This window comes from Urtica dioica, chromosome 1 (assembly GCF_054948205.1).
Source record: "Urtica dioica subsp. dioica isolate 48M chromosome 1, U.dioica_male_clone48M_v1_H2, whole genome shotgun sequence".
NCBI lineage: Eukaryota > Viridiplantae > Streptophyta > Magnoliopsida > Rosales > Urticaceae > Urtica > Urtica dioica.
The window spans coordinates 49246559-49262521 of NC_142756.1; the positions used below are offsets into that span (position 1 = coordinate 49246559).

Below are 15963 nucleotides of genomic sequence, written 5' to 3' on the forward strand. Positions count from 1 at the left end.
CTAATAAATAAAAGAGCCACGGCTCTGAATCCAATGAACACGTGCTGAACAAAAAGTGCGTGAAAAATAAATAAAATCCTAGAAAAGGAAAAGAAAGCAAAGCGCTAAACATACGCGCTAAAAATGAAGCCACACGGCTCAAACAGTACCCTCATCTAGCAGGGGAAACAGGGTGTCGAAGAATTCAAAGGTGACCCCCCGGGCCTCGTTCTCGGTCGCGGTCGCATCCCGACACTCTACCGCTCCGGCACGACGGGCCTCCTTGGTCCTTATGTCGTAGTCATCCTGCAATAGTCGGACGCTCTTCGCTCCGCTTCAGTAAGCTGGGACGAGAGGCGAGCGTTTTCCTCCGCCAGAGAGTCGCGCACGTGCTCCGCCCGAATACGCGCCGCGTCGCTCAAAGTAAGCTGGCGGTGCTACGTCTCCAAAGCATCGGATCGAGCATCCAGTTGCCTCCGAAGGTCAGTAACCTCAGTGTGAAAAATTTCCGCTGATCGGGTCGCCACCTCGCAAGCTCGCCGTTCTTTGGTGAGCTCCCCCCCGCCATCTTGGCCACCGACAGTTGGGCTCCGTCGCGCTGATTTTGTGCGATTTGGAGTTCCACCCTGGCCTCACGAAGCTGGTCTCGAAGCGTCTCGGTCTCCGCCCCCGGGTGCGAACCTCGCTCGACCTGAGCCACCCTAGCCTTCGTCAGAGCGAGCTCCTCCTGATATGCCCCTAAGTGTCGGATGAAGTCATGCAAAATCCTGTCACTTCGCACGGCCCTCGCATGCGCCTGCGACGACAAAGAAGCAAGGGTTAAAACTGAAACCTACGCTTACAACAGAATAAACAGAAATACTGACCCTCTGAGCGTCGGTAACCCCCGCTTGGAAGAAAGCAATGTCGCTCTTCGACACCACGCCCTTCCACCAGGATAGTGGGGATCCCTCGAGGTGGCGGAAACAATCCCCTCGAGCCTCTATCGCCTCCAGCTCCACCGCCGAGTTCACCCTCTTGGGTTTGGAACGCTCGTCGGGAGGTGCCGATGTCGAAGCCCTCTTCAAAGAAGCGTGAGGCTCCGGTTCGACTAGACCGGCAGTCTCGGCGCGCTCTCCCTTCGCCTTGCGGTCAGCAACCCTAGAGCAAATCTCCGCCATTGACTCAGGGTCCCGAGAAGCGAGGGCCAGCCTCCTAGCTCGCCTCTTTGCATCTACACAAAACAAAGCAACGAAGGTCAGGTTCCTGTCAAAACAAAAAGTTTTTTACAAAACCGTAAAGTTACCTCGAGAAGCAGGAGTGACTCGTTGAGCCAAGGGACTCGGGGGCCTGCTCGCCCGGCATGCCTCCTCGGTGCCCGGAGCAAAGGGCGGGAACCACCCGGTGAGCGCCATCAGCTCGGGGGAACGGAACCGCTCGCCAGCCTTGCGGGCTACCGACATCCCCGATATTTCTCTCACAAAGGGGAGCTCCGCTGCCCCCTCGTCCGCTGGAAAGTCGGCCAGACGACCGAAGCAAAGGGGCGCCTCGCCGAAGGCGTCCGAGGCGACCCACACCCACGGCCGGCGGCTAGGCGGGTCACAATCTTCAACCAGCCTCACGTTGCTCCGAGCACGGGCCATATGAAATCCCGGCTGCCCCGGCGCCGGGAAGATGGCGACCAGATTACGGAAGTCGTCCACGGTCATGGCACGCTGCGTCTGGCAGTGCCACTCCATGAAGCATGTAGCCAACAGGCGGTAGAACGCCGGGCTCATCTGACATGCGTGGACCCCTAGTCGGGTCAAGATCTGCTGAACGATCGTGGGGAACAGGAAACGCAACCCGCAGACAAGACTCCCGATCGTCACGGCCGCGTACCCATCCCTGGGACGAGAGGGCATGTCCTCAGGGGCAGGTCTAAGTAATCCCACCGAGGGAGGGATGTTATACGTCTCGCAAAGCGTGCTGAAGACTCGGGAGGTGAGCGTGCTCGTCGCATCGACTCCCATGCAGTCTAAGCCAACGGGGGAAACTGAGTCGCCTACTCCGTACATACGAGTCCTCTCCAGTGACCTGGCATAAGTGTAGCCCGAAGCCTCCGCGGACTCAAAAGCCGACCAGGCCGTCGCCAACACTTTCCTGTTACGTTTCTCCTTCCCCCTCGCGGGAGGAGCCTCCAAGTCCTCTTCAGGGCCCTCTGAGCCCGACCCTAGGGGGTCGTCGGAATAAATCTCATCCAGAAAAGATTCGGACGGCACCATCGCAAGCTCAGCACCCGAGGCATCTAAGTTAGACGCCCGGGGAAGCCCAGCACTCACCGTCGTTTCACCTCGCTGCTTGAGCAAGGGGGCATCAAAGGACGCCTCGCGGGAGACCAGGTTGATCACCAACCGTGACGAACGCGGATCCTTGGACCCTTCGTCCTCCCCTTCGGGGCCGCACCTTGTAGGTCAGCCGCTCCCGGGCCCCGCCAGCTCGGCAATCGCCGCGGCGTCCGTCTCCAACTCTGCGAGCCATTTGTCGGCCGCACCAGAGTCTTCCTCGACAAAGATGGGAATCCCGTCGAGTTCCTCAAAGGGACCCTTGGCCGCCCCCCCAAAATTTGGGAGAGGGTAGATAGGGTCAACCTCGGGATCATCAACGTGGGAAACAAGCTCACTCCCCATTAAAAAAGGGGAAAAAAGTCGGCTGCCCAGGGGAAATTTCAAACTCAAAGGAATTTTCCAATTGCCCACATGCTGCCAAGTGTGAACAGAAAGGGAGAGGGCTCTCCTATTTATAGGAGAGGAAGGAGCAAACCCTGCTCCTCCCCCCCCCTCGCGCGCGCGCCAGTCCCCCAGCGCCAGGCCGCGCGCGGGTCTTGCTGCCCGGCCGGCCCGGTCCGGCCCTCAGGGGTCAGGCCAAAAAAAAAAAAAGGAGACATGCGTGCGTACGGTCACGCGTGATCGAAGGTGAAATTACCTCAACGCCCTTTTCTTTTTCTAAAGTTCACGACTTACGTCCCGTAAGCCGTAAACTTGGGGGACTAATGTTACCGGTCGTTTTCGGGACACCGGAAATTCAAAAACGATTCAAGGCCGGCCGGGCTTTGCCGGCCGGAGGCCCAATGGGCCCCGGCCCACCAGGCCCGAGCGCCCTGACGCATCCACAGCCCGGCACGGCCGGTGCGCGCGCACCTGCGCCCCCGGCCCTGAGGCCCCCGGCCCAATGGGCCTCAGCGCGTCCCGGCCCGCGTGCGAGCTCCCGCGCCCCGGCCTCCCGGCCCGTGTGCGCGCTCCCGCACCACGGCCTCCCGGCCCGCGCGCGCCCCGACCTCCCGGCCCGCGCGCGCCCCGGCACCCCGGCCAAGCACCCCTGCCGCCTCGGCCGGGCGCCCCTGCCGCCCCGGCCGGGCACGCCTGCTGCCGGACACGCCGCGCCCGGCCAAGTCCCGCGCCCATCCAGGCGACATGTCCCGCGCGCCCTGTGCCCTCCCGGGCGTGAAGCCTCGCGCGCCCCGCTCCTGGCGACCCGGTGGGCCTCAAGGGGTCGGCCCAAGACCTCTCTCCACAACTATAAATACCCCCCCCCCCCCCTTGGGGAAGGAAAAGAGAACACAACTTTCATTCCAACAATACTTCTCTCTCGAGAATTCTCTCTCGTGCTCTTGTGATATTCCAAGAGCGCGCACTCCTCCTCCCTCGGCTCAGAAACACGAGGACCCCCCTCCACGAGAGGGAGCGCGCTCCTCTTCTGTGACCCGAGCTTCTGCGGTACACACCGTTCTCCTGCTTCTTGGCCCTTGAGCTAGAACTCCGAGCTACGAGTAAGCGACCCCTCTAAAGTCTTCACTAGAAGCTACGAGCCGGGTCCTACTCTAAAGCCTTGGATTCCCAAAGCGTCCGAGCCCAAGATAGCCCCCAATACACAAATTGAACTACGTTCTGACCTGATCCCGACTAAAGGGTACGTAGGCAGCCAACCCTTGGCACAGTCACACCCCCCAAAACACACCTCAAGGTCTGGAGGGTGCAGCTCGGTCTACGAGCTCCCATTTTTGGCCCAGGCGCGATCACTTGGTCCGGCCTTGGATCGAACCGCCCGAGGTATTTAATCGTTGTTCATTTTCGTGCGACAACAGTTCTCTTTTTTCTTCTCGTTTTTCTCTCCAATACTTGAACTCCGATTTGATCTTCGGGATATCTTTAAATCTCTTGGATCTCCTTGGATGACACCGTAGTCTTCCGAAACGCAATCTCCGAACGAACAAGAATATAGTGTGGGCACACTCTATTTAATCTTACAAGATCTGAATATGGAGTTTCAGATCTACTCTTATTTTTCTAAGAATGGAATAAAAAAAATTCTGAGGGAGAGAGAGAACAAGAAGCACACAGCCAGACCTAGCGAGGGTTGGTTGAATTTTTCAGTTTGCTTCGAGTGATTTTTGCTTTCTCTTAGACCCCTATTTGTAGTAGTGGAATGAGATACTCCTGGAACCTTTCAGAATATTTTATTCTCCTATATTCATTCATTATTTAAATGATTTAATCTCAGCCCTTGAATCTCATTTATGAATCCTACTTTTTCTCTCATCTATCATATCAATATCTATGATATATTATTTTCTGTTTAAATAAATAATATTCATTTATGAGAGAATAAAAGGTAATATCTTATTTCCTTTTAAATATATTTTCTCATAAATATCATAAGAGAGAATAAAGGACAATATATGATATCCTTTTAATATATTATTCTATGTCCTTTATTTAAACAACTAAAGAGAAAATATTGGTAAATACCGATAATAAAAAATCGACCACACTAGCTACATGGACCTAATGAATTCGACTATTTCAACATAGTGCAAGGCCCATTATCAAATCTATTTAATTATTTATTTACTTGATCTAATAATAAATAAATAACTAATTAATTAATTATTTACTTGATCCAACAATAAATAATCAATTCTACCATAAATAATTTTGTTATACATCAAATACCCATATTTCTGAATTAATGCAGCTAATACCTTTTATAGCTATGAGATTGTAATAATAATAAATAATCTTTATCTTTATTATTATTAAAGAGTTCTTGTCCGCCTTAGTCAGAGCCGAATCGGGGACTATGGACCTAGTGACAGAAGCTCCTACAAATCCGATTAAAAGACGAAATAGTATTTTCTCTTTTCAATCGATTCGTTCAATCTTGTTCAGTACTCCACAATGTAATCCAAGACTGCACTTTCCTTATTACTATAATTATATTTACTCATCGTGACGAGTGTCCATTGATCTAGTCAGTTCGTGATCAAGATTCTCCAGGTTCAACCCGTATCGAGTAAGGTCAATTATTCCGTTATATATCGTAAGCATCATTACTTCCCAAGCAAAACGATTCTTCCGAAAGTTATTTACTACGAAAGTGCTAGCAATCTATCCGTTCTAGAATCAACCCTTAGGTGGGTGAACATTGCGGAATAAATTACGCTAATAGGCTAATTATTCACCTCATCATAACCATGCGGGATAAATTAATTATGCTACTTAGCTAATTAATTAAGGTATCTAACAAGATCTATATTTATTTAATTAATATCAAACCATGAGAGCAATTATCAAGCAACCGAATTAAATAGACGAGTTATCAGAAAACTTACAAGTTTCTCCTCAAGCTTCCGAATTGGGTTCTCCTACTTCTTCTCGTCTTTCTCTCCAATCTTTGATCTTCGATCTGATCTCCGAGATATCTCTGAATCTCTTGGATCTCCTTGGATGACACCGTAGTCTTCAGAAACGTGATCTCCGGATGAACAAGAGTACAGTGTGGGCACACTCTATTTAATCTCACAAGATTTGAATATGGAGTTTCATATCTACTCTTATTTTTCTAAGAATGGAATAGTGAAATTCTGAGGAAGAGAGAGAACAAGAAGCACACAGCCAGACCTAGAGAGGGTTTATCGAATTTTTCAGTTTTCTTCGAGTGATTTTTGCTTTCTCTTAGACCCCTATTTGTAGTAGTGGAATGAGATATTCCTGGAATCTTCCAGAATATTTTATTCTCATATATTCATTCCTTATTTAAATGATTTAATCACATCCATTTGAGTCTCATTCATGAATCCTACTTTTTCTATCATCCATCAGATCAATATCTAGGATATATTATTTTGTGTTTAAATAAAGAATATTTATTTATGAGAGGATAAAAGGTAATATCTTATTTCCATTTAACTATATTTTCTCCTAAATATTATTAGAGAAAATAAAAGACAATATCTTAATTCCTTTAAAAATATTATTCTCTCTCGTTATTTAAACAACTAAAAAGAAAATATTGGTAAATACCAATAATGAAAAATCGGCCACACTAGCTCCATGGGCCTAGTGAATTCGACTTTTTCGACATAGTGCAAGGCCCATCATCAAATCCAATTAATTATTTATTTACATGATCCAACAATAAATAAATAACTAATTAATTAATTAATTATTTACTTGATCCAACAATAACTAATCAATTCTACAATAAATAACTTTTTATTCAGCAAATACCCAGATTTCTGAATTAATACTGCTATTACCTTTTACAGTTGTAAGATTGTAATAATAATAAATAATATTTCTCTTTATTATTATTAGAGAGTTCTTGTCCTCCTTAGTCAGAGCCGAATCGGAGACTATGGACCTAGTAACAGAAACTCCTACAAATCCGATTAGAAGACGAAATAGTCATTTCTCTTTTCAATCGATTCGTTCAATCTTTTTCAGTACTCCACAAAGTAATCCAAGACTGCACTCTCCTTATTACTAGAATTATATTTACTCATCGTGACGAGTGTCCACTTATCTAGTTAGTTCGTGAGCAAGATTCTCCATGTTCAACCCGTATCGAGTAAGGTCAATTATTCCGTTATACCTTTTTCGACACATATATACCCTAAGAATCATTGCTTCTCCATCAAAAGATTCTTCCGCGTTATTTACTACGAAAATTCTAGCAATCTATCGGTCCTAGAATCAACTCTTAGGTGGGTGAACATTGACCTTGTATCAGGAAGGCGGGATTCTATATCTGTCAACCACTTTCTTATGAGATCACATTACGGATTTCCAAGACATAAGTATCCTAGCGTCTTAGTAGCCTTTAACGAATGAGTCCAAAAACCCGGCGATATGACCTAGAAGTCCATGATCACTTCAGGATTTAGATCAAGTCTCACTGTGACCATCATAGCGACCCTGGTTAGTGTGTCATAAGGTACATAAACGACACATCAACAACCAAAGTTTGTCCAGGACGTATACTTACCACAAGTAATGAATGCTCCTACAAAGTGATCAACATTCACTTGTATGCCACATATATGATTTTAGATACAGCTAGTCATGGATGTATCAATCATGACCATGTTTTATCTCACCGTCCGAACTCAGATGCCGAACATGTGATCATCTTAATGTGGAGGCTATGGATGATAGTTGTTATTGATTCTGATTTAGAAAATAACCCAATAATCATATAATGCTAATAAAGTCAACTTCTTATCCAATTCAGAAATTATTCGTGCTTATTTATTATCTTCAGTGGGCAATATTCCTAACATCAACAACCAAAGTCTATCCAGGCCGTAGACTAACCAAAAGTGTAGAATGCTTCCACCAAGTGATCAACCTTCACTTGTGTTTCACATATATTATTTTAGATACAGCTATCATAAATTCCCTAAATCTCACCTTGTTACTCATTCTCGATGGCGTCTAAGAGTGCATTTATGAATGTCAATGAAGCAAAGTCTGTCGAGAAACTTTGGAGTCCTCGGCGGTATTGTGGTGTGTTATGTGTCAAGCGCACTTCATGGACGTAGGACAACCCAGGAATGAGGTTTTATGGATGTTTAAGAAACGAGGTACGCATTTTTGTATTTTTTGTTCGATGTACTCATCACCCCTCGTCTTTGTTTGTCTGGGTTCATTGACATTGATATTGGTGTTTATTTGTAGAAAAACGGGGAAAATTGTTGTGGAATGTTAGAGTGGATTGATCCACAAATGTGTAAAAGGTCTGTCCAAATCATACCTAGATTATTTAAAAAATAAATAAACAAACTTGAAGAGGGGCAACATGAAAATTTATCGGAGAAGTCTAGAGATAATGAAGTCCAGGTTGAGCTGAAGAAGATGAGGGAAAAATAAAAAATTGATCGCGTAAAATTAAGTTCTACATTATTGTAATCTGTATCGGTGTTGCTTTTATTTTGATGTACAAGTAGATCTTTTAATTGTGTTTGTATTTGACCTTACTTTTGATGCTCAAGTAATTGCAATACTAAACGTGACAAGTATTTTGAATGTGTATTTGGTTTGGCTTATTTGTTGTTCATTTGTGAATGTTATTTGGTTCAGTAACTGAAACTGAAAATGGACACAATTGATTCGAAACATGAAAATGGACACAATTGATGGCATTTGAAAGACGAAATTCTCACAAAATTAACAATCATATAGACATACACATTCATTCACTTCCATACACTTAACATACACATGTAATATGTTACAGGGTCTTACGAAACATACTAAACAACTGCATTCCATTTCATTAGCCAAACAACCATAATTATATTTTCAATTCTCAAATTTTACGGAACGGAAAATTTTATTTCGGGAAGAAATAAATTAGAAACTCGGTTATGTTAAGTTTTGCCTATATCTTGAATTGTCAAAAAGAAATATTCTTGCATTTTTATACATATATTTCGGGATTTGAGTTTTTTTTTCAAAACAAAATGGCCGATATCTCTATTCCATCCAAAAGCCCGTGTTTGATCAATATCATATTCTTTTGAGCTAATCCGTTTCAGGTTAGAGTTTCATATTTGAACCGAAAAAGCATTTGAGCATATTAGGCTCATTTGAGAGAAATCCAATAATAATAACCCAATCAAATTGGATGTGGAGCTGATTTTTTGTTGAATGCATATGATAAGTGCATTTCATACATATTTATCATGTATGTATGAAATGCACTTATTACGAAAATGGCTTTTTTTTATTTTTACTGTATCGCAAAATTAGCATGTTTAAAACTTTTATTACAAAAAAGGCTTTTTTTATTTTTAAATAGTTACTTGTTAACTTTTTTAGATTTAGATTCTGTTTAACTTGAAGGAAAATAATTATTTATTGTTTGAAAAATAGCTATTTAAAAATTATTTGAAATAGCAGCTATTTTTAAAATGTTACACTTAAAAGGTGTTATTTTTGTAACTTACCCATTAGAAAATTGATAAGAAAACAAAGGCCACAAACTCGGAGATTTTTAGCCATCATTCAGATCATGCAGCCACAACATAGATTTCTATTACATTTCAGGACTAATAACTTATTGTAATCTTTAAAATAAATTAAAAAAAAAAAACAAACAAACAAACAAACGAAGTGAACAAACCTTACTAAATACATCAAGAAAATGGTAGAAGTTAGCACCAGGAAAATGACTTCTCAATTAGCAAATAATACACAACCTAATTTTGATGAACAAACTCGGAACTAACCTATTACTTACTAATTCATTATCTTCCATTCATGGCAGAAGTTAAAAAAAATAGAAACTAAAAAATAGGTACCGACGAGGAATAATGTTAAGGGAAACTTGATAAACCAAGCATCGTGTGACACACCATTTGAAAATAAAACAATATTTTGGTAGTCTTAGGAAAACCAAACATTTTTAGTGATGAAAAGTCATAAATGCCCTTACTTATTTTCTTCCTTCATCAGAGTACATGAGTTCCCAATTAAATCAGTTTAACAAAATAGAAAAAAAAAAAAAAAAAAAAAAAAAAAAAAGAAAAAAAGGGGAGCAAAACCCACACCCACGTACGGCGAACCCCACGCACGGAAAACCCCCGGCAAACCCCCACGCACGAATGGGTAAGTTTCGATCCCTAATTCAATGATATTTTGTGAGTTGTTTGATTTCCTGAAAAAAGGAGTTTGGGTTCGTCATGTTGGGTTCAGGAAAAAGTTCGAATTTGTTGTCTGTAATTTCGAACTTTATAGTTGTTATTTCGATTTCATTTCGAACTTTTTAACTTGTACAGATTTGACTTCTAATGTATACTTTTTAACTTCTTAACAGGTTCAAACGCTAATATATGTTGTTTATTTGATGGTACTTGGGTGAACAAAGGTACAAAATGGGAATATACTAATGAATCGCGATTCGAACTGCGTGCACTCGCGAAAGACATATCTCGGGCGGAGCTATTAATCGCTATGTACGAAGCTTTTTGTGTCGATGAGTCGTTATACGATTTGAAACTTGAAGCTGCGTATGTTTGGGCTGGAAGACCAATGCCTCCTCTCATTATGCCTTCTAATGTTTACTGATAATTACTTTGGTAGTTTTGGAGACTAGTTTTTTGGATGAAATTTGGGTTTGTAATGTATACTGAAACCTCTGAAATCCATTACAAAAAATAACTGAAATGTCTGAAATCCATTACATAAAATAACTTAAAACTCTGAAATCCATTACATAAAATAACTGAAACCTCTGAAATACATTACATGAATAACCTGAAATGTCTGAGATCCAACACATGAATAACCTGAAATCAAACACATAAACTAACTGAAAACTCTGAAATCCTTTACAAAAAATAACTGAAACGTCTGAAATTCAACACTTGTATAACCTGAAATGTCTGAAATCCATTACATAAAATAACTTAAAACTCTTAAATCCATTACATAAAATAACTGGAAACTCTGAAATCTATTACATAAAATAACTGAAAACTCTGAATTTATGTAATGGATTTCAGAGTTTTAAGTTATTTTATGTAATGGATTTCAGACATTTCAGGTTATTCAAGTGTTGAATTTCAGACATTTCAGTTATTTTTTGTAAAGGATTTCAGAGTTTTCAGTTAGTTTATGTGTTTGATTTCCGACATTTCAGGTTAATCATGTGTTGGATCTCAGACATTTCAGGTTATTCATGTAACGTATTTTAGAAATTTCAGTTATTTTTTGTAATGGATTTCAGAGGTTTCAGTATACATTACAAACCCAAATTTCATCCAAAAAACTAGTCTCCAAAACTACCAAAGTAATTATCAGTAAACATTAGAAGGCATAATGAGAGGAGGCATTGGTCTTCCAGCCCAAACATACGCAGCTTCAAGTTTCAAATCGTATAACGACTCATCGACACAAAAAGCTTCGTACATAGCGATTAATAGGGCGGCACAAAAAAACCGTAAAAATCGTAAACCGGACCGGACCGGTGATTTTTAAACCGCCGGTCCGGTTTAAAACGGTTTTTTTTTTCCCCGGTCCGGTCCGGTCCGGTTTACTCAATGCAAACGGTCCGGTCCGGTTTTTTTTAAAAAAAAACCGTTAAACCGGACCGGACCGGTTTATTTAAAAAAAAAATAAAAAAAAATAAATTAATGTCCAATTAGCCAAATTAGGCATTTGTGCATGTATTTAACTCCCATATATGACTATATGTTTGTGTTTTGGTGGAAAATTAATGGTTTTTTAAAAAAAAAATTATGTAAAACGGTTCAAAACGGTCCAACGGTCCAAAACGGTCCGGTTCGGTCCGGTCTAAACGGTTCAAAACGGTCCAAACGGTTCAAAACGGTCCGGTCCGGTTTAGATGATTTAAAACGGTCCGGTCCGGTCCGGTTTTTACAGATTTTTGGTCCGGTCCGGTTTGGGTTTTTTTGAACCGTTTTGAACGGTCCGGTCCGGTTTTTTGGCCGGTTTTGGACCGGACCGGACCGTGCACAGGCCTAGCGATTAATAGCTCCGCCCGAGATATGTCTTTCGCGAGTGAACGCAGTTCGAATCGCGATTCATTAGTATATTCTCATTTTGTACCTTTGTTCACCCAAGTACCATCAAATAAACAATATATATTAACGTTTGAACCTGTTAAGAAATTAAAAATTATACAGTAGAAGTCAAATCTGTACAAGTTAAAAAGTTCGAAATGAAATCGAAATAACAGCTATAAAGTTCGAAATTACAGACAACAAATTCGAACTTTTTCCTGAACCCAACATGACGAACCCAAACTCTTTTTTTCAGGAAATCAAACAACTCGCTTACAAAATATCATCGAATTAGGGATCGAAACTTACCCATTTTTCTTCTCTCAACTGGTTAACTACATAGAAGGCCCAACAAATTAGAGTTTAAAGGAATTAGGGCGTGAGCATCGTAAGCTTCGAAATGCAATCGAAATAACAGTTATAAAGTTCGAAATTACAGACAACAAATTCGAACTTTTTCCTGGATCCCACATGACGAACCCAAACTCTTTTTTTTTCAGGAAATCAAACAAATCTCTTACAAAATATCATCGAATTAGAGATCGAAACTTACCTATTCGTGCGTGGGGGTTTGCCGTGCGTGGGGTTTGCCGGGGGTTTGCCGTGCGTGGGGTTCGCCGTGCGTGGGTGTGGGTTTTGCTCCTTTTTTTCTATTTTGTTAAACTGATTTAATTGGGAACTCATGTACTCTAATGAAGGAAGAAAATAAGTAAGAGCATTTATGACTTTTCATCACTAAAAATGCTTGGTTTATCAAGTTTCCCAATGTTAATTGGTTGATCAAATTTGCTTAAAAGCATATCATCTCACGAACAATGAACGATAAAAAATGATAATATTTAGAAACGGTGTGGCTGAGATTAGAGATTAGTATAACGTAATGCACTTAATCTCTAATGAAAGTTATCCAACGTCGATCGCAGCGATATAATGACATAAACTCAGAATCAAAGAGAGAGAGAGAGAGAGAGAGAGAGAATGAACACAAAGAGTCAGAAATGAAAAGGCACACACAACGCAATTCCTAAAAAAGAAACGGCTCATCGGAAAGTACTGTTCGTACAGCTGTGTAATGTTTATCATAAGGGTTTCTTTGCTCAGATGACATGACACACACGAGAGAGAGTTACATATTCTCCATATTATAACTTGGAGTTTCACAAGAGTATCAGACACCCAAAAAAAAAAAGCCATCACAAAAATTAAAGATGAATATTTTTATCTGAATATATTTACCTTGTGAAAACCGTGAGATATTTAAAAAAAAAATGATTGCAATCATGAGTTATTTAAGAAATGTTTGTGTCCGTTTGAGGTAGCTACTTAAATTTCTCCGTTTACTTAAAGCAATTGAGAAGAAAATAAAAGCCCACAAATTCGGAGATTTTTAGCCATCAAGCAGTTCCTGCCATGCAGCCACTACACCTGGATTTCTATAATTTTTCATGAGTAATAACTAATAATGAACATATTTTTTATCATACCATGTCCAATATTAATAATTTTAGTAAACTCGTGATAACAAAAAAAAAAGAACTAATAAGCTCTTCATATAACGATGGGAAATAATAATGCTTTTGATTTTCCTTTTGTTCTTTTTCTAATTAGACAAACACAAGAACATTGAGGATGATGCAGAATATTGCTTTTGATTTTCATTTTATTCTTTATCTTTACCTTACTATTTATAGGCAAACATTGTTCACCTGAGTTGTAATTAATATCATGTTATGCATATAATGGAACCATTCACATAAAGTAAATAAGCAATCGTGTAGGTTTGCTGACATTACTAGACTCTAGGCATCATTATTAGTTGCTAAATTAGCAAAGTAAAAGAAGTTAGCAATTTTTTGTCTTCATCTATCTGGTGTTCCATCCATTTTAGGTTCAACATGCGTGGACCAGGAATACAAAAATACATCAAGAATGTGGTATACGTGCACAAGGAAAATGACTTCTCAACCAAAAAAAATACACAACCTAATTTTGAGGAACAAACTCGGAACCAACCGCTTACTTACTTTTTTCTTAATCTTCCATTCATGGCAGAAGTTAAAATAATAATAATAATAATAATAATAATAATAATAATAATAATAATGATTAGTTGATCAAATTAGCTTAAGAACATCTCATCTCACCAACAATATATTGAACGCTAAGAAAAATCATAAAGAGGTATCTAGAAACGACGAGGCATAAGATTAGTATTACATAACGCACTTAATTTCCATTGAAAGTTCTCCAAAATTGCAACGATATAATGACACAAACTTAGACGCAAAAGAGAGCATGAACACTCAGAGTAATTAATAAGTGAAAAAAGCACGCACGACACAACGCAAGTCCTAAAAAAGAAACGGGTCATGAGAATGTAGTGTTCTCGTACCACCTGTGTAACGTCAGGGTTTCTTTGCTCAGATGACATGAGAGAGCTAGGGAGAGAGAGTGTCAGAGTAACATAATAAGAGTAGATAGCTCAGAAGGGGAAGGGGAGGAGGAAGTCGGCGGTGGAGGGGAGAGGGAGTTGGTGGAGGGAAAAGACGCAAAAGCCCTTGGAGTAGAGGAGAGTCTGGACGACGGGGGAGTTGACGAGGACCTGAAGGAGCTGGGCGGAGGAGAGGAGGTGGAGGCCGGGGAAGGAAGAGGAAGTGGAAGTGGAAGTGGAATGAATGGGAGACAAGGGGTGGGCGGGCATGGCGGAGAGGGCGGAGAGCTGAGCCTGAAGGAACTTGACGTACTTGCAAGTCTCGTCCAGCATCGTAGCCATGTCCATCTTCTTGTCCCACGGCACCACTCTCTGCAGGCACCGCATCTTCTCGCACACCTTCTGCCTCCTTCCCCGAGCCAGCACGCTCCCCCTCGGCACCGCCCTCCTACCTCGCTCCCTAGACAACCCTTGCTCTCCGCTCAGTAACGCCATGTACGCCTCATATCCCTCCATTCTCTCTCCCTCTCTCTCTCTCTTCTTCTTTCTGCTTTGCTTAGCTTTGCTTTCTCTATGTTCTGCGACTCTCTCTGTGTGTGCATATATAATGCGTTGCTTCGGACGCGTGGCGGAGGGGTACTGGTTGGGTTTATAAGGCGGCGATGTGTATATCGAGGGCGATTCATATTTCCGTGCGAGTCTGGGGAGCCGTTGGATGGTATCTCATCGTACGGTGAGGAGCGTCGTCTGTTCTCTTTTGTCGTATGTCGTTCCGTTAATGACGAGAATGGGTAGTGTGATGGACGTGTGTGAAGGGAAAACGGAGGGGTGATACGGGAAATCTACTAATTCCCGACATTCTCTGAGGGTGTGGAGTTTGGGCGTGGTTGCTGTTTGTTTCCTGAGCTGTACAGCGAGGCTCAGAATTGTTTGAGGAAAAGTCGAGTTTATCCCCCAGCTGGACCACAGATATATTTCCAAGCATTACGTAAAACGCACACAGTACACGCACATGAAAATGAAAGAGAGATCATCTTCGTATTCATAATCAAGAAAAATAAAGGATCAGCTCAACTTTATAGAAAATCAAGAAATATCTTCATATTTCATATATAGACCATCTTCATATTCATATTTCATTATAGATAATCAATAAAATAAAGGATCAGCTCAACTTTATAAAAAAAAACCGCCGAGATACACTTTTAATCAGCTATTATTGAAATTATATGCTCTTTATATCTAATTCTTGAAACACGTTTGTATTAGCATTTTTATATTTTAATTGAACAAAATCTAAAGAAAGAGAGGACACTCTTTAATTTTCTTAATACTTTTGATTGTCTTTTGATGACGAAATTTCACTGGTATTTTGAATTTTTTTTTTTTTTTTTTTTTTTTTTTGGTATATCTCTCAGTAGTAAGGCTGGCTGAATAAGAGGCATTTAGATCAACATTAATACGCAAGTCAAATTTTGGTTAACTAATTATAAAAAAGTCTCCCTTAGATTAATCAAAATTCATTGGAATTTTTTATCTTAAAATTAACAAAACATAGTTATATATTTATTTTAAACACATTTTGTTTCATTGGATACTTTTGCAGCTACTTTTAATTGAAAATCTTCAGTTAAAAGTAGTACGAAATTAAATTTCAAAAAATTAGAAAAATAGCCAACTTAAACGTTTGATATTGCTAAATAGTCAAGGTTTGGTAAATATTAAGTAA

The 15963-nt window shown here is 41.1% G+C and overlaps 1 protein-coding gene across 1 annotated transcript; it reads right to left on the bottom strand.

Annotated features, from left to right (window-relative positions):
• Positions 1-13947: 13947 nt before the first annotated feature.
• LOC149408017 (transcription factor bHLH117-like) lies at positions 13948-15140 on the bottom strand. The gene has a single exon (XM_089616158.1). The coding sequence runs from the start codon at positions 14748-14750 to the stop codon at positions 14286-14288; it is 465 nt and encodes a 154-aa protein (XP_089472284.1). The 5' UTR covers positions 14751-15140; the 3' UTR covers positions 13948-14285.
• Positions 15141-15963: the final 823 nt, after the last annotated feature.